The sequence below is a fragment of the Diospyros lotus genome, chromosome 9 (assembly GCF_014633365.1).
Source record: "Diospyros lotus cultivar Yz01 chromosome 9, ASM1463336v1, whole genome shotgun sequence".
In the NCBI taxonomy this organism is placed as follows: domain Eukaryota; kingdom Viridiplantae; phylum Streptophyta; class Magnoliopsida; order Ericales; family Ebenaceae; genus Diospyros; species Diospyros lotus.
In genome coordinates this window covers 36,998,053-37,017,357 of record NC_068346.1, presented here as the reverse complement: position 1 = coordinate 37,017,357, position 19,305 = coordinate 36,998,053, and the positions used below count along the sequence as shown (strand labels likewise).

Genomic DNA, 19,305 nt, shown 5'->3' with positions numbered 1-19,305 from the left:
ATGGCTTAGCACGTTGACATTTGGTAATTATAATTTAATTTTTATTTTTAGTAAATCTTAAATGAATATAAACTTTGGCTTCATGATAATATTATTTTTATTTTTTTATGATTTAAAAATCTTAGGTTCAACTGGTAGTGCATACACTAAATTAGATATTTGCTTAAATAATAGCATAATGTAATTAATGATTAAACTTAATTAATAATAGAAACAAATTAATTAGAAAATTAGTTCTTGCCCTTTTCTCAAGTTTTCCATCCCAAGCCAAGCTTGCTTCAACTTCTATAAGAAGTGATGAATGGCGTAGGTGAATGACGATCGACGACGGAAAAGAAAAGATGATCGGCATAAGCGAAAAGCGAAAGGAAAGAAGAAACGATTGGCGAAGCCGAGGCACGACATATCTGGGTTGCTCGTCGTGACGACGTGTAGCGACGATGGCAAGCATTGCGACGACCAACAAGGAATAGAGGGAGTCGATGATGGCTAGAAGGGAGAAAGAAATGGCGGTCGACAACTGCTCCCGGTGGTGATGGTCGTGGCAGGCGCGATCAACAGCCGGGATGTTGTCAGATCTGGAAAAAGGAAAAAGATGACGATCGACAATGGCTGGCGACGATGATGGCCATGACAGGTGCAGTCGACGACCAACAAAGAAGATCTGGGTTGTTGGTCGGAAGAGAAAGTCGAGCTTGGAAAAGAGAAGGAAAAGGGAGTGCTTGAGTATCAGAAAAATGAGAAGAGAGATTGAGTCTAGAAGAGAAGGAACTGTTTGCAGTGCGTGAGAAGGAAAAGAGAGACATTTTTTGTGTTTTCAAATTTTGACGGAAAACAATTAAAATAATTTTTTGTTATTTTATTTTTTTTAAATATATATTTTAAAAATTAACAAAGGGAGCACATTTTTATTATTTTGAAAAATTGAAAAAGAGTAAAAAACACATGCCCTAAATATTTGAATACAAAATATATAAATACAAAAACTAAAATATATATTTAACCTTGAATGGTTAGACTTGGGTAATCTGTTGAGACCCAAAAAGAAAAAAGAAAGCTGCTTCGGGACCACGGAAAGAGCTATCTGGGGTCCTTAATTTTGAGCGCTTTCATTATAAATATATATACTGCTACTAAATTTGTTATTTTAATATATTAAAAACAATTAAGTTGTGTCCAAATTCATCTAGATTTAATCTAAAAAATATAAAGTACTGAAATTAGAGGTGTCATTTTCACTTTTAAAAATATAAAAAAATTATTTATTATTTTTAAAATATAATAATTAAAATTTATTTATTTCAATGAAATTTAGCAAACAATTAGTAAGGTTTGACTGAAGACAAGACTTATGTTGGAGGAATAATAGCACCAGAGGAAGCGTCTAGGGTAAACTCGATCTACTATCTCGGAGAGTTAGGGGTATTTTGATGAGGGATTTGATCCGCTATTAAGAAGAGCCAATATAGGATTAAGAGAAGATAAAAATTATAATAATATGCGAGAGTCTCTATATAATAATGATACAAATCTCTTTAAAAGAGAATTAGATAGAAAAAAAATTATTTTTAATTAGTGTTGGAGTGATTTCAGACATTAAACTATGTTTATGATTATGTTTATATTTACGTTTACATTTAGTTAGATAGAACAAAGAGCAAAACAAAGAAAGAAATTTATTTATTTTTTTATTTGGTTGTTATAAAAGAATAAAGTGAGCTCCTTTCTAATGGATATATATATATATATTTTCATTTTATTAAATAAAAAGTATAATGATATTTTTACATTTATATGTTTTTCTAAATGCAAAATGTCTCATGTATGGTATACCAATCATTCTCATCAAATCGTTCTTCGTGAAAACCTCGCTGAACGCCGCCGCCAGCCAGCCAGCCAAAAACTGCTCAGGTATTATTCTGTCTCCCATATTTCCACCGCCGGTCAGCACGACCTTTTGACTCTTCTGAACCAAATCAGGTCGAGAACCACCATTCACGCCCCTTTGCTACTGGCACCACCGCAACCCACGCTCTCCTCTTCCTCTGCCAAAACTCACCGGGAACCACATCTCTGCAACCTTCCATCTGCTCCCCATAGACCTGGTCGAACCCACCGCGTTCCACCCTGTCTGCCTCCTCCGACCAGATCTGCCCGGAAACCACTTTTAGGTGTCTCTGTTTTGTCGCCGGCAACACTACGATCAACCACTCTCCTCTCTTCCTCCGCCAAGTCAGCGAAAACCACCTTGACCGTGACCTTTCGTCTCCTCCCCACAAGTCTGGTCGAACCCACCGCGTCCCACCCCTTCTTTTCGCCGTCGGCCACTGGGACAGTCCGTCTGTTCCGAACCAGATCTGGCTGGGATCTGCCCAAACCTGCCCCTGGCACCACCGCGAACCACCCTCTGTAAAATTCTCCATTCCTCTGTTTGCAAAAATTTCCATTCCAAAATGTTGAATGTGATGTCCGTCCAGAATGTCTAATTGTTAATTTAGGCGATTGCATTGGTGATGATTGTTGTTTTAGGATTTTTTATTTGCTTTGATTTAAATCTGATATTGGAAACATTAGCAGACATGTTTACTGCCAGGCTTTACAGAAAAATAATGTTAGGAATTTGATGTCTTCTGAAATAGGAAACCGATCTCTAAAGCTTTACAGATAGAATATCAGTCTCAACCTGCAAGCCATGTTTACCAAAATCAGAAAAAGAGAGGCAAAACCAATTTCTCAAAAGATGAAATCTCTCACCTTTAAGGCCTCCTTACTCGGCCTCACAATTATAAAGAAAAAGATAAATCACGGAACTCAGCACCAAAGATCAAACACAAGACCTCCTACCAATTTCTAATGTTATCAAATTCCATCAAAGGAAAAGGAGAGGAAAGGTGCGTGAAAAGTGTGCCGAGTGTACTGGCACAGCGTGATTTCAGTTCTCAAGTTAGAGCCCTAGATGATTTTTGAATGAAACGCGAGCCTGAAACCACAAACCCAGTAGCACAGGCAAGAAGCCAAGAAAGAAAGCATTGATTCACCAAAACCTTTATTGAGTTTTGACTGTGAATCCAGGCCTTCAATTTACAAAATGCCTAAGATATGAGAACTGATTTGAGAAAAAGATGTAAAAATTGCCATCCCTACCAAACTATAAATCCAACGAATCAGCAAAAACAAGACAAATCAATCTCCTCAAGAAAACACATTCAAATATCATCGATAGAATAAAATCCTAGATGGTCCAAAACAACTCAAATCCACTAATCAACTTAAAACAACGATTAAATGTGTAAAAAGAGAAACATGGATGGAGAGGTATACCTTGTCTATTGACGAACGCCTGTTTGCAGAGAATGCTGCTAGAGAGAGAGAGGAGCAATGGAAAGAGAAAAGACACAAAACAAGAGATGAATAGTGAAAGGTAGTTGGAGTAGCAGGCAGTAGCATTGGACTTAGATGGAAAATGGAATTTTGGTGCTATTAACTAGAGTTGTCAAATGGTTGGGCCATGGGCTCCAAAGCCCCAACCATTTAGCAAGTTTTAATTTAAATTGAGGCTTTGATGGCCATGGTTGGATGGGGCTTTGAGGGTCATGACCCAACTTTTGACAGCTCTAGTTAATAGCACAGATATCTCATTTTTCATCTAATTATAGTGCTAGTTAATAGCACCAATATCTCATTTTTCATCTAATTATAGTGCTAGTGTGTATTGCTCTAGCAACCTCTCACAATTCATCTCTCCTTTTGTGTTTAGGGGTGTTAAAAAAAATCGATTCATCTTGAAAATTGGCCGAACTACACCGCATCTTAAAAAAAAACGATTTTTTGTTTAGGGTGAGCAGTTTGGTACGGTTTAAAAAATTTCTAAACCGTGCAGTTTGCATATTAGAGATTTGGTGTTTAGATTTTGAATCGAGTTGTCCGAATAATATTATAATAATAAAATATATAAAATATAAAAGGCATGTAACCTAATGCCTTTCATTCTTCTCTCTACCAGCGGTGCCGCTTCTAACCCACCAGGCCGATCGTCGCCGCCCGCCGTTAAGTCGATTCTTACTCTGCCATCGTCTTCTTCCTATTCGTCTTCTTCGAACTTCATTTGCAGTCGCTGGCAACGCTGGAGTACGGTCGTCAGCCACCTCGGTCCATCGTAGCAAATTGCGAGAGAGAGATAGAGAGAGCAGGGTACCGATCATTCGATCAATTACCTCACGCATCTCAGTTCCAGATTTGAAGTACTCAAGAGGTATTTATCAATCACCGCTATCGAATTGATTCGATTCGTTCTTCACTTCTTCTCCTAGTTTTAATCCTTGTAAACGTTACTGGTTGTATATATATATATAGGAAGGGGAAAGGACGAACGAAGCTTGCGTGCTTGAGCGCTCCTTCTTCTGGTACGTTGAATCGACGGATTTTCATCTGTTTTGCTTTCGTTGCGTTTGGATTTGGATTTGGATTTGATGAGGAGAGGAAAACGGAAAATGAAAGATAGGAAAAAGCTGTTAAGGAAATCACATCTCCCTGCATAATAGATGGGAAAACAATCACTGAAATTACTGAAGATAAAGGCACAACAGATGGACAAACATATGCAGAGAAAATCGCTGAAGATAATGATCAACTCCATAATTTTAGGACTCATTTTCAGACATATTTTTAGCCATAAATCATGGGTTTTAAAGCTGTAATTTCTTGCCGAGAATTAGCAACTCTTGGTGTATAAATCATGTATAGAATCATAATGAAAGGCAACACCTTCTCTACACAAAAATATTGAATCTTCTCAAAAGCAAGTGAAAGAATTGAAGGCTGATTGGCTTGTTTTTCCTGTCTGGTTTGGGAATGGGGTGAAAAAAATGGGTTTTGTCTTGAAATTCATTTATTAGATTGGTTATTTAATGGGAAAATGTACATGTAGAAGGAAATTCGAGAATTAGGGTTTTCATTTTTGGGAATTTATCTTAGTTTCTGCAGTTGATCAGGAATAGAGCTCCCGCTTTTTTTCTATTTACTGTGCTTCAATCAGCTGGAGTCTTATATAATTTGGCGCATTTGTAGTGCTCTCTCTCTCTCTCTCAAGACATTTTTGTAGTCGTGGAGCAACCTACTGGACATATGTAAAAAACATGCTCACTCGAATGCACATTTTTGTAGTCGAGATTTTTCTATGTAATACATATCTGACTTTTAGTTACATGAGGTCCCATTTCTATATGTGCACAAAGTTCAAAATTTATAAATTACTGTGATTTTAAAAAAACTGGGTTTCTAGATTCACGCCAAACGGCGAAAACAAACCGCAAAAATCAAACATTCAACAAACCGTGGAAACCTCACCGAACTGCACTGCAAAATGTGGTGCAGTTTTCGCTCACCAAACCAGACCGTACGGTTTGGTCTTATAGGAAAACCACAAATGCGGTTTGGCATATTGAAAATGTTAAAAACTGATCAAACCAAACCGTGAACACTCCTATCTCACTCCGTTGCTTCTCTCTCTTCTCTCTCTCTCTCTCTATTTATCTATTGCGACGTTCTTTGCAAACTGGCATTAATCAATTGACAAGGTATACCTCTCTATCTCTGTTTCTCTTTGAGGAGATTGATTCGTCTTGTTTCTGCTGATTTGTTGGATTTTATGGTTTGGTAGGGATGGCAATTTAAGCTCAATTATGCATTCATTCTTGGCTTTCTGCAAATTGAAGGCCAGGGCTCACAGTTAAAGCTCAATTAGGGTTTTGGTGAATCAGTGCTTTCATTCGTGCCTTCTTGCATTCTTGCCTGTGCTACTGAGTTTGTGGTTTTAGGCTTCCATTTCATTCCAAAATCATCTAGGGGCCTAGGGCTCTGATCTGAGAACTGAAATCATGCTGTGCTAGAAGAATTGACACACTTTTCATGAGTCTTTCGTCTCCTTTTCCTTTGTTGGAATTTGATAACAGCAAAAATTGGTTTTGTATCTCTTTTTTCGTAGACTTGGCACACTTTTCATGAGTCTTTTTTATCCTTTTCCTTTGTTGGAATTTGATAACAGTGGAAATTGGTTTTGCATCTCTTTTTTTTTTATTTCAATAAACTTGGTTTGGAGATAGAAAATCAATATCTCTTTTTTTGCATATACATTGCACGTGCACAGTTGCTAGCTAAGTCTAAATCAACTGTCATTGGAATTGTAACAGCAGTAGCAGAGATTTTACTTCATAAGGGGTTTGGATTTCGTGGTCAGGTCTTGAAGTGAAGTTACAGCATGGTAACCCCTCTCCCTTTCTCTGTTTATAGATGCTGTATAATATACTGACACACATGGACTAATATATGTTTTTCATTTTCATCTTAATCCATCATTTCCCAATAGCCTGATTTGATTACTTGACGTCAATTTTGAGAAGTGAATGTATTGAGGTTATAATCGTCTGTACTATACTGGACAAGGTATTGATATTGACATCAGGTACCGGGTGTACCATCTTTGATATATTGCCGTAATAAATTAATGATATGTAATACATAATAAATATACAATTACAGTAAAAACATTTATACAAGAATGCCATTATGGAAACATATATAAGCATTGCCTATTGTGAATAGCATGTCTAAATCACATAATTAACATAACAGCATGACAATGCCTCAAAATCATTTGCATTCTATAGAAGTTGTTTATGCAATAAATGATTAAAGATAAGCAAATAATGTTATAGTATTACGTGCCTAAATATATCATTATATAATCATTAGGTATTATATTGTAATGTTATAATATATTATATATAATTTTATGTAGGATGGCCCAGCAAGACACCCTGTTACAGGGACGTCCTTGCATGACTCCCTATTGTAGGGAGGTACTTACAACAGGGTAGTGAAGCCCCTGTTGTAGGGATGATTCCTGCAAGAGGGACCTTGTCACCCCTTGTTCCAGGAGTGAAATTTCATCCTTTTTGCAAGGATGATGCAGGGATGATTTTGTCCCTGCACTGTTAACTTTGTATCAACTGATATTTTAGCTAAAAGAAAATCCTTACTATTTTGTACTAGATTTCTTTTGATACAGTGCATGTCGATGGTACCAACTTGTACAAACCAAGTTTGGCAGCATTGATTGTGATAATTGGACTCTTAAATTTTGGAAGACATGTTTGATATGAAAACCATATGCAAACTAATAAGAAGTTGTAATACCGCTACTTTTGATTGGCTACATGAATTGCAACTTGCCAGTTATCTAACAATCTGATGCAATTATTGATGTTGAGATTCTTGCAACGTTGTACTCCTTTTTGTTTCTTTATCTTTTTGGGTTTTATTTCTATGATTTTAGAGGTATTTTGTTTGACATTTTTGTGTTTTCCCAATTAATTTAATCTAGTAGTTCATATATTACTTTATGCTGGAAATTAACCCAAAAGCATGGGAACTCTCTATTATTTGAAATTTCTTAATGGAGAAGATGGTTTCTATATTTTATATACACAAGGACTATATTTATAAATAAATATATGATACATTTGTCTTCCATGGGGTAGTTCACTATATTGTAGGGATTTGAATTTTAATTTCTCATGTTATGTCTTCTTTTTTTTTGTTGATAAACTCATGTTATTCTTGAAAATTAAATCTTCTACAAGTTATTTTGACTACCGAGTTAATAAGTGTCCCCTAGACTCTAATGGATAAGATATTAATACTGGCAACCGGCAAATATATACATAGATGAAAATTCTCTTTGAAACATTTGTCAGAGATGAATGAGACTAAACCAAGATTATATCTCTGGCTTAACTATTGCCCCAACCATTCCTGCCTCCTTATTTACATATGGGTTTTCCCCAAATCTTATTTGTTCCATGGATTTGGCCTTGTACTTTACATTATTGTGTGCCTTTATGTTGTCAGGACCCTTACGGTTATTAAGTAGTTAGAAGTGTAACAATAAGCTGTTGGGTTATAACAGGAAGCTGTTAGAAGTTGTAACAGTAGGAGCCAAGAGAGTAAGCGGTTGTAACGGTTGAGGATGGGCCTATATAAAGGCTTTCCCTCTTAATAATAAAGAACTATTGATGAATTTACAGTTTGTTCCCTCTCTCAATTTCTCTCTATTCCTTCTCTCTCTCTCAATTCTCTTCCTCTCGTTCTCTTTTTCTCCCTCTTGTTCTCTCTTTCTCTCTCAAAACCAACCCTAATTCTCCTCACGAAGGAGAATTTACCATCTGTCAGGCTGAGACCCTGACATATGTCAACTAATTTCTCATTTCTTCCATAACAATGTGCTTTCATCTTGATGTTTCTCCTAATCATGCATCTCTAATTCTAGCAAAGACAATAAGGCATTCAAATTTTGATAATTCTCCAAATCATGCATCTTTAATACTCTGTGATTTGATACAATTGTTAAGATGTTGAATAAACAGTGAGAATTTGATACATAATTGAATTGATCTGATATTCTTATATAGGTTACTACTTAAATATGCATGTATTTCGTTAACTATGCTGATCTTTAATATCGAGGACTTTGTATTGATATATTGATATCTATTGTTTCTTTAGGTACTTCTACAAACTGACCCATTTCTAAATGAGCTAACTAACATGTTTGAGCACAACACAGAGAAAGGCTCAGTTTGGGTTACTTTCAAACGCTGTAAGCTATCTTCTTTTACATTTTTATGTGTTGTTTGTCACTGCATTTAGATTGTCTAATAGATGCTTGTGTCTTGTCTATATAGCATCATTGAAGTCAAAGGTTCAGAAAAACAAGATGGCATCAGCTGGCAATGAAATTGAATATAGATGCCTCGTTCGTGCAACCAATGGCAAGAAAACCATTTCAACTTCGGTAATTACTCTAAAAGGCTATTTTTGTGGGTTTGAACTTGTATTTAAAGATTTGTTTGTTATCTATTTGTGGAATTTCAAAGTATAGATGATCAATATTTAAGTTTCATTCAACATGGATAGCTGGGTATACATCACTATCCTAGTGCTGTTAGTTGGTTTAGGATTTAATGCTGTCTGTATCCATGTTGGTACCAGTTAAGGCTGCAAAAATAACAAAACAATATGGTGTTAAAATTTTTAAAAATAGCTGAGTTGAAATATTGATGGGATTTTTATATCTCACTTTACTTGTTATTCATCAGCATGGCCAGTACAGATAATTAAATAGAATACATGAATTGCCAAATGAAAGTATGTTGAGCCTTAATTTACTTTCCTTTTCCTCTCCTTATAACTTTAAAACACCTTTATAAGTGTTTTAATTTTGTTTGTAAAGATGTTGCTTGTTAACAAGTTTTAAGTGAATTTTCTTTTGGACAATTCTTGTACTTAGAGAAGATGAAAAAGGAGGTAGGCTTACCCTAATCAAGAGTTGCTTAGGTTTCCTTATGTCTTCGAGTTACTAATTTCTGTGAGGAGGTATGGTTTACATGCACTCTGTTTTTTAGGCCATTTCGTACAAGGTTTGGGCATATCAGGTGGGAACCTCCTTTCCTTACAGAAAGCTTTTAACTCATGTGGCCAATTTTTTAGGATATGATTCTGAAGTCGTCTTTTTTGTCTATACACTTGGTCTTTCTTTTTCATTTTCTTTATGCTTAATAAGCTTTCAATTAATAAATATTGTGATCTGTTACATTACTTCCACCCTGCTACACTGGGCTCCTTTCATTTTTCTGGTGCTCTTTCTTGTGCTGGCTGTTTAGTGAGTGCAATGGGTTAGTGGTGTCATTCATAAACTAAACACTTCTGACCAAACTTGCATCTGTGGATGGACAACTATGTTTGGTTTGAAATTAAGTGGTAAAGTTTTTTCTGTTAGTGGGCGTCTAGGTCCTAACTACTAGATTTGGTAAAACTAGGCACTTGCATGGTTCTATCTGTTACCCTTTTGGAGTCATCCTTGGCTTTTTTTCTCTCCTATGACTATAATTTATTTAAAGAGTTTCTGTGATTTAAAAGTAGTGATGCCATGCATATATATTCACGAAACAAGTGTTTTTTTCATGGTTTATTGCAATAAAGGTGGGGCCAAAGGATCACCAACGATTTCAAGCTTCCTATGCAACTATTCTGAAGGCCCGGATGACTGCCTTGAAGAAGAGGGAAAGAAAAGACAAAAGAAAAGCTGCAGATGCAGATAAGAAACAAAAGGGTTCAAAGAAGCAAGCTACTGCTTAGACAACATCTTTTTGAACTGAGCTTCTCACATTTTCTTGTTGAACTCTGAAGAGATGCTGGTTTTGTATTGGCGCCTTTCTTCTGTAGGTAGTGCTAAAAGCCTCTCCCCTAAAAGAAATTCATTTTCTTTTGTGAGTTCAAAGAGTATTCGTTGTTTGAAGAAAAGAAAATTAAAAGTTTCATGTATGCCTTGGTGGAAAGACGTGGTAAGAAATTTTGAAGTAGAGTTGAAAGAGTATTGCTTGAAGCATGAAGCAAGGCATATGATAAATATATGAATGCATTTGGTGAATAAGAGCATGACCCTACATGATTATGCATCTCCTTTTGCATTTTAGTATTACCATGCGCATGTGGTGATCAAAAGGGCACTTGGACGAGAGGCAGCACTCTATTGATGATCAGCCTGGAAGCATGGTATCTAATACCATTATTCACAGTAAAGACCATATTGACAAAGTTAATAAGTGGCATGCTTCAAAGTTCTTAATCTGCATATATTTCATGCTTTCATCCCTTTTCACTTCATGTACAAACTCTGAACACGTTTTCATCTAATTCTCAAACTTATAATTATTGTAGCTTGTCCATATCACCACTCTATGGATGATCTACTTGGGTCCTTGATAAAACATGAATTCAGGTTGAAGAAAAGGAATCTAATGAGCTTCAACTAAGATTCAAGTGATGAAGAAAAAACTAAAAGTGAAGATGAATTAGTTTTTCTCATTAAAAGGTTTAAGAAGTTTTTAAAAAAGAAATAGGTATGAAAAAGGTAACTTTAGGGGTAGAAGAAGTTTTAAAAATGAAATTAAGTGAAATGAATAAAAGTAATATGGACATATTAGAGTTGAATTTTCACAGGTCAAGAAATATTCAAAGAAAAACAAAAGAAGGCATTGACGACATAGATTGACAAAGATGAGTCATCATTCGAACGATGACTTAGGTATGGGTTATCATTTGAAGGATGACTTAGGGTTTAATGGAAGGGACATTTAATAGTTATTTAGTTTTTTTGTTAGGTAGTAGGGGTCATTAATAATTACGTTATATGAAAATGGAGATGAAAAATAAATATGATACAAAATGAAAATTAAAAAATATTATTTTTTAGAAGGTAAGAAATGGAAATGCGAGGGAAACACATAAATAAAAGAAATAAAGAATTTTTTTTTTATAAATATAATTTTTAATATAAAAAATAATTATTCAATCTAAAAGTAAACATAAATTGCATAATGAATTCAAACAAATTTTGAAAACAAAGTTTAGAAAAAAAAAATTTGAGTTAGAGGCAGAAAAAATTTCATCTCTATTCATGGATGGAAATGAGTTTCCAAATAGAAAATGCGTTTTTAATATTTTTTCTATTATAAAATGAGCACAATTTTTTTTTTAAAATTACAAAAGCAATTAAAAAATATTTCTTGATATTTTAAAAATAGAAACATTTCGAAAAAGGCGAAAGAACGCCAACGTAGGTTATTAGTATATTATTGAGAAGATACTCTAAGATAGAAAAGAGATTGTGATTTGAGTTTGAGGGCCCGAAATGCGTCCAGTTCGGGTTAGCCCAATAGGACTTGGGCCTGTTGGGACCACCAACTCGGCCCCAATGCACTTATAACGAACCTAGATCTGTGTACTCAGTCACAACTCGAACCTCTCCACATTATTCTCTCTCTCTCTCTATCTCTTTCTTTCTTTCTTTCTTTCTCTTTCTTCGTTCCTTTCCGTTGTTGATCCTTTGGAGCCTGCGGCTAAAACCCAAAAAAGGTAACGCCCATTCTCGTCTCCCCCTCCTCGTTATACTCTCTAATTTCACCAATCTATTTTTCAATTCCTCTTCCAGATCTATCTTCCCACACACACGGAGGCATCTATTGGATGCACACTTTTATTGATTGAATAGGTTAAGTTTTTATATAGTTCGATTGTTGTTGCAGATAAAGTTGAATCTATATCTCATGGGATTTGGTCGATTTGTTCTGTTGAATTAACTTCATTATTAATTCCTTCGTAATGTTGTATTATTTTCAGGTGATTGTTTCCAGCGAGATCCATTGCACCTGACTGGTCGTTTTCCCTTCAATTTCCATGTGGGTATTATTTCTTTCATTTTAAGAGATCCTGAAATTTGCCATTTCTTTCTGTAAGCAACATGCTTGTTCATAATTATTAGATTTAGTTCTTCCTCCAACTATAGAACATTATATTGCCCGACTTAATGAATAATTAAGATAAACATCAAGTGTGTTAACTTATTCTCGTTAAATTTAGGCCAAAAAAAAAAAAAAAATGCAATTAAAAACATTAAACCTTCAGTACATAAACTTGAATATTACATTTACATGCCTGGGCATCAGTTCTGTTAAAATCTTCATGTTCCTTGCTATCTGGGTATTTTTTTGCTAAAGTGAAATGCCATTTGCAAGGTGATAAAGGGTAATTTTTGTGTACCTTTTATGAGTTTTACATATACCAGATGGGAAACTTGATTTACTAGACCTTGTTACTTCTCATATTTAGAACAGTGCTTGTAGAATAGGTTAAAGGCACTAGCATTTTCAAGTAATTAGGTTTAGTTTTTTGAATTTAATGTTATAATTTTAGTTTAGGTTGAAATTTATATATAATTCACGCTATTGTTTGTAATTATGAAATCTATACTTATAGGTGTTCATAAAATAAATTTACGGTTTAATTTCTCACTTAACACGTTACCTTTATCAGCTGAAGTTTATTTTTGTAATTTTTTCTTCATGTTAGGGCGGATGATGATCTTGCTGATCCAAAGAAGTACCTTGAAGATTCTTGCAAGCCAAAATGTGTGAAACCTTTACTTGAATATCAGGTGCTTTACAAATTCTGGTAGCTGATATGCTTGTTACATTTTCAAAATTTTTAGATATAGATGCTGTTGAGTCTTCCTGAAAGTCCCCACTATTAACTAGCACCTTGGGCTGAAAAATAAGATTTTTTTGGTTGCCCTGGCTGTCTATACTTGATTTGTCATGACATCAGACATGCTTTGCTCATTAATACACTGTTCTGAACGTGTAGGGTAATAGTGCAATAAACAAGAGTTGTCCAGTATAACAGATGAAAATTCAAAATTTATGGGTTAAAAAAAAAAAAGAAATGGGAAATGGGAGTTTGTATGGATTTGACATTTATAAATTTACTTTTGAAGTCATCAATTCGAGTCCTTGGATGCTTATTTCAGGTGACTAGGTGCAGTGGCAGAGCCACATATGGTCAAGGGTGGGCCATTGCCCACCCTGAATTTCTATTTTTTTTTTTAGTTAGTTAAAATTAATTATTAATTTTTTTTAAAAAAAATAACAAACAAAAGTCACAAAATGTATTCAACACAACATTCAAAAGTCTTTAGTCTCCACCTCTTTCACTTCCTTGGTCTTTCATTATTCTTTTTCACCGTTGCCGATCAAGAAAAATTGGCCGCTAGACGTTGGTCAATGGTAGTGTTTTTTCCTTCTTCAACATCTCTTTTTCTATTTTGGATGTTTTGAAGAGATTTAGGACTGAATTTTAGTGCTTTTTTAAAGGATTTAGGGGCTTAAGGTTGGGGCTTTTTTTGAAGAATTTAGGGACTGAATTTTGGGGTTTTTTTGAAGGATTTAGGAACTGAATTTTGGGGCTATTTTGAAGGATTTATGGACTGAATTTTTGGGGTTTTTTTTTAAGTATTTAGGGACTGATTTTTTGGGGTATTTTTAAGAATTTTAGAATTGCAATTTGAAGGATTCTTGAAGGATTTTGGGACTGCATTTTGAGGCATTCTTGAAAGATCTTGGGTTTGCTTTTTTTTTTTTTTTTTTTGCATTCAAGGAGATTTTGCTGGTAGCCTGGTAGGCGGACGGTAGTAGCTTGCTGCCTTTCATCCTCCTTCAGTCATTCCTCCACTTAGCTCTCCATCAGATGCCATGACAGTTATTTTGAGATTGTTTATTGGGATTGTAATATTTGATTGGGATTGTATGATGTTATTTCAAATTTTCTTTTGCTATTTAATTTTTGCCCACCCAGGTAAAAATTTCTGGCTCAGCCACTAACTAGGTGAGTGTTATAAAATAATTAGATTGCTTCTGTTATTTACTCTTATGTTACTTTATATTTATGCTTTGCCAAATATATGTAGAGTTCATACACGTGAATGTGATCACCATTGTCAGAAGTTCCTTAGCTTGGTGCTCCAACTAGACTAATGATTGTTTGATAGTCCTATAGGAATAGTAGCTATAATTAGCCTCTAGTGTTTATTAACTTGATTTAGATGACATACCTGCATTATTTAATGTTTGTGTCTCACATACGGGGTAGGGCTTAGGCCTTACATTAAGATGTTGCAACACCAAAAAAAACATCAAACCTTAATCCCACTAGTTGGGGTTGATTACATGAATTCTGGCTTCTTGGTCATTTCATATTTATATATGGCAATATCTTTTGTAAGGCCTTTATGACATTTTTTATCTAGAGCAAGGAAAAAAAAAAACTAGGAAAAAAAATTTTAAATGCATTTTTAAGAGTAAGATTATTTTTTTTAGTACTATGCATTAGGAAAAGAAATGTGAACGTAAAGTCTTCCTATTTGTTTAAGGAAACTCTATTCATAAATAAGCTGGAAGTATAGGGTTTTATAATTTTTTGAAAGTAAAATGTATTATAGAGGAGGAACAACTGATGGATATAAAGTTAATTGGTTTTCCATTTCTTTGTAAAGTTAAAACTTGTAAGGTTCTTAATTGGCAAAAACCATAAAAATGCCCCTCAACTTTGAAAGTTTGGTCATTTGGCCCTCTCAACTTTAAGTTTGACCTATTATGCTCCTCAACTTTTAATTTTGTAATAATTGTGCCCCTCAACTTCTGATTTTGTAACAATAACACACCCTCATTGGGCAACATGTTGTGCGTGAGTTACATGCGGTTTGACGTGGATCCCCAAGGCCAATGAGAGGGCACCACGTATGATGTGGTGCACGACGGAGTTAGATCTCGACGTTGCAAGAGAAGAGGTGGGGTCGGTGGCAGTGGACATGATGGAGGTTGGAGCTGGCGACCCTGCACTTGTGGAGGAGGAAGGTGAAGACAACGGAGACCCCCCGCGGTACTCGGTGTCATCGATTCACAACTCTATTTGCTCAGTGCTGCCATCGATTCACAAACACAAACTAGGCTAAGCTGCCATCGATTCACGAACACGAATCGACATTTCATGCAACACGAATTGATTCAACCACAAATATGCTTGGTGCCGTTGTCGATTCACAAACATAAATTGGGCTGAGTTGCTGTCATGGTCAATTCAACCTCAAACAGAGTTAGTTGGTGGAGAGAAAGGCGAGACCAGGGTCAGTTGGTGAGGAGGAATGAGGGACCACGGTTGGTTGGCAAGGAGGAATGCGAGAGGTCGATCGACAATAGGAAGGCGAGAAGTCGATCGGTGACAAGGTAGGGGAGAGGTTGGTCGACGGAGAGAAAGGCAAGAGGTTAGTTAGCGGTGGTGAGGAGGCAAGAGGTCATTATTGATGGAGGCGGGGTAGGGTAGAGGTTGGTCGACGGAGGGGAAAGTGGGGTCAGTTGGCGGCGGCGAGAAAGGCAAGAGGTTGGCAACGACGAGGAGGAAGGTGAGAGGTCGTCGGCACGATGAAGGAGGAAGAAGAAGTTGAAAATTTTAACCATTGCACGCGTGAGTGAACAATGCAAGTTATTGCAACTCCCACCTGTTTTGAATAGTTGTTGCATCCATAGATAGGAGCTAACAATGCAAGTTATTGCAAGTTTTCGGGTGGGTGGGGAAGCAGGGCGGTAGTCAATGTTGTTACTAACCCGAATGGATCTCATTTTCTACAGGCATGCATAAAAAGGATCGAGGGCGATGAAACTGGGAGCAAGCACTGCACAGGACAGTATTTCGATTATTGGTCTTGTGTTGACAAATGCGTAAAAGCCTGTTCTTTTCCCTTTTCTCATTTTATTTATATCTGTGCAAATGAGTTCACCCTGAAACTGAAACTGTTCTGGAACACAGGTTGCGCCCAAGCTATTTCCAAATTTGAAGTAATAATGGGAGGATTAGCTGCTTTGTGGTATATTAATATCACTCGGCTACTTTGTTCTTCAACCAGACATCTCTCATTGGTTCTGTTTTCACTCACTCATGAACTTTCAATGTTTTCATGTTGCTAAATTCATCAGTGCTGTGTACTTTCTTGAACCATGGAGGGCCTTCGAATAAAGTCAATAATACAGGCCCTCTGGATTAAATTTGTTTGATTCACCATCCAGCAGTTTGAAAATTGTCCTCACCCGAAAAATAATAAAACTATAGATAGAAATGACGGACGAACTATTTTTGAAATAGCGAATTGAAAGTGGGTGGAGGCGAGAGTACTCTCTTGGAAGGGAATGTATGAAACTAAATTTCCTATGTTTTCCTTTTCACATAATGGAATGAAAATGGATGAAAAAAAACTTTATTTTTTGTATGATGACAATTTAACCTTAATCTTGTAAAAGTTTAAATTTAATGGAGAACATAATCGTTTTTTTAATCGTGAAAATCGAGGAATCCCCACTAACAGTCTTTGGTTGGAGTCTTCTACTTTCTCTATAAGTCACGGCCCGCACCACCTTGACTAAGCGGGTCGAATATGTGAGTCTTGGATTGAAATTCGGGTTCTGGTCTTATGTATATGTACAGATTATTAATAATTGCACGGGGCAAAATCAATTTCTCGACCTTGTAGTAATCCAAATTTTCGAGCATGTGCGATGGATCTAGGGTTATAGTTATATAATAATATTAAATAGTTTTTAAAAAAATATTATTAATTCTTTGAAAAAACATTTCTATCTCGTAAAAAATTAATCTACAAATAACATTGTGAATTAATTATGGTAAAAGTTGAGTTATTAAAATAATGATGACAATATTAACACCAAATATATACTTTGTATTAATATTTTATATATTTAAATTGATATAATACAAAGTGTCACAGAGTTCAATTTGAATGTGGAGATAATATTTATATGGGTTGTGTGAAAATATAATGTTGGAATTAACAATTTTTTTTTTTTTTAAGTTTAACAACAACAAAATTTAGGGGTTACTTGTGTCCTTAAAATGGTGTTGGTTTGGATAGCTTACCCAATTGGGAGACCAATTAATTGGCACATTTAGTGGAGGCGTTACAAATAAATATCATATCATGGCATTAAGCATGTGATGGTGGGTGGACAAAACTTTTAACTTTAAGGGCTCTTAGTTTCCCAATTGGATTAATTATAGCAGCCGAACCAACACTCAGAAGATGCTATGATGGAGATGGGGACAAGTTTTTACCCATTTTAAGTTAAGGAATAGTGCCCAATTTGTAAAGATATTTTTAATGAGACTAAAATAGAAACAACTTCTCCTTCATTCATTCTACATAACACGATAGAATACATTTCACTCACTCTTTATTCTAATAACAAAAATACTCTTCTTTTGAGTTTTTTAAAAATGCCCTCAGTAGGTACTATACTTCTACCCTATCCTAAGTTAATCCAAAAGTAGAGATTTTAGGTCCCATTCTTCCACCCTTCGAGCAAATTAGAGGATAGAGCCGCTTCTTTAGGCGGGGGCACCTAACTCTTTTAATAGCTCCTGATCTTGGTCAAAAAGGGGAGTCAATGCAAGCCACCATGGTTGTTAGTGCCAAAGGTCTAGAGTACGATCATGTGAAGAAGAACACACAATTAGGGATGGCAATTGCAATCGAAATTGTGGGGAATCGAATCAAAATCGAATCGGTTAATGTGGTTAAAAATTGTTTGATTGGGTAATGGTTTGATTTGAGAAAAAACTGAACACTGTTTTAATGGCTATGATTTTCACTAAAACTAAACCAAAATCCAAATCGAAATCGAACCGAATGTGTGGGTAACCGAACCGAACAAAACCAAACTGAATATATATATAATATAATATGTATATATAATATATATATTATATACAACCCACCCACCCGAGTCTAGCCCACCCTAGCCCACTTGCCTTACCTGCAAACCTTTCTCCCATTTTCTACTCCTTTTCTCTTTTCTAGTTCTCCTTTCTCTCTCGACCTCGCTCTCACTGTCTCTCACCCTCGTTGCCTCTCGCTCTCTGCATCCTTTCTCTTGCTTGTCCGCGCGCGCTCGCCCACACTCTCTGCCTTTCTCTTGTTCTTGCTTTCTCTCGCTAGCTTTCTCTTGCTCTCGTTAGGGCTCGACTCCTTTTGCTCTTGCTAGGACTCGGCCCCTCTTTCTCTCGCTCGCCCTCGCTGCCTCTCGCTCTTTGCCTCATCTCTCTTGCTTGTTCTCTCGCCCTCGCTTTCTGCTTCTCTCTTGCTTTTGCTCGCCCTCGCTGGCCCTCTCTTGCTCGCCCTCGCTTGCTCTCGCTCGCCCTCGCTCTCTGTCTCTCTTGCCCATGACCGCTGAAACGGATTTATTTTTCATAAGACTCGGACCGCGTCGCGTGGGTGGACTTTTTCTAGAAGCAAATGCTTCGAAGTTTCGTTACCCAAAAACTAGATAGATTGTCAATTCCATTGTTGTCTACGGTAGAAGGAGTAGGTCAGAAACCAGAATTTCTTTTTCCCCAATAACTAGACTCGTACATCCATAGATGGTTGATCACCAATCCTCTACTAATACGGGGGAAATCACTATATGAACCAAGAAGAGGCAATTGATTAGTAAATTCTGCAACCCACTTGTTCTTCTTGCTATTTTTGTTCCACGATACTCTTAAGTTTGTACCATGATTGGACCATCAAATTATTTCTTGGATACAATCATGATATATGTTGTTTTGCCTCAATGAATTGAAAATTATATGGCGGACTTAAACATAGTATCGGTTAATATAATTTTCAATCAAACTGAACCCAAATTAAGAATAGCCTAGTTTCTGGCAATGCCATCAGATTAGAGCCCTTGATGAAATCTTTCAAGAGAAGTTTCTAATCTCATGTAGGAGTTGTTGCCAATGGCTTCAGTGGTGGGTTTGTAATAAATTTGTTTTTTCCCATCAATTTGGTTATACTGAGTTGAT

General features: G+C 36.0%; 2 protein-coding genes across 4 annotated transcripts; both read left to right on the top strand.

Moving 5' to 3' along the window:
• The first annotated feature begins 4,007 nt into the window (after positions 1-4,007).
• Positions 4,008-10,444, top strand: LOC127809855 (signal recognition particle 14 kDa protein). 2 transcript variants are annotated; one of them, XM_052348993.1, is made up of 6 exons: positions 4,008-4,252; positions 4,354-4,403; positions 6,192-6,259; positions 8,563-8,656; positions 8,742-8,851; positions 10,039-10,444. In XM_052348993.1, the coding sequence occupies exons 3-6, from the start codon at positions 6,257-6,259 to the stop codon at positions 10,192-10,194; spliced, it is 363 nt and encodes a 120-aa protein (XP_052204953.1). In that variant the 5' UTR covers positions 4,008-4,252; positions 4,354-4,403; positions 6,192-6,256; the 3' UTR covers positions 10,195-10,444. The 2 variants fall into 2 exon arrangements, with proteins under 2 accessions (XP_052204953.1, XP_052204952.1); XM_052348992.1 differs by having other exon boundaries at positions 4,009-4,252; positions 6,189-6,259.
• Positions 10,445-11,857: 1,413 nt separating this feature from the next.
• LOC127809856 (cytochrome b-c1 complex subunit 6-1, mitochondrial) lies at positions 11,858-16,529 on the top strand. 2 transcript variants are annotated; one of them, XM_052348996.1, is made up of 6 exons: positions 11,927-11,973; positions 12,050-12,109; positions 12,238-12,296; positions 12,967-13,051; positions 16,077-16,166; positions 16,255-16,529. In XM_052348996.1, coding segments are annotated over exons 3-6 (210 nt in total). In that variant the 5' UTR covers positions 11,927-11,973; positions 12,050-12,109; positions 12,238-12,294; the 3' UTR covers positions 16,288-16,529. The 2 variants fall into 2 exon arrangements, with proteins under 2 accessions (XP_052204954.1, XP_052204956.1); XM_052348994.1 differs by lacking the exon at positions 12,050-12,109 and having other exon boundaries at positions 11,858-11,973.
• The last annotated feature ends 2,776 nt before the right edge of the window (positions 16,530-19,305 follow it).

Bases quoted from the DNA above. Each gene is read 5' to 3' on its own strand.
- LOC127809855 (XM_052348993.1), top strand. The intron at 8,657-8,741 runs GTAAGCTATCTT...TTGTCTATATAG, and splicing joins TTGGGTTACTTTCAAACGCT to CATCATTGAAGTCAAAGGTT. The intron at 8,852-10,038 runs GTAATTACTCTA...ATTGCAATAAAG, and splicing joins AGAAAACCATTTCAACTTCG to GTGGGGCCAAAGGATCACCA.
- LOC127809856 (XM_052348994.1), top strand. The intron at 13,052-16,076 runs GTGCTTTACAAA...CATTTTCTACAG, and splicing joins AACCTTTACTTGAATATCAG to GCATGCATAAAAAGGATCGA. The intron at 16,167-16,254 runs GTAAAAGCCTGT...TCTGGAACACAG, and splicing joins GGTCTTGTGTTGACAAATGC to GTTGCGCCCAAGCTATTTCC.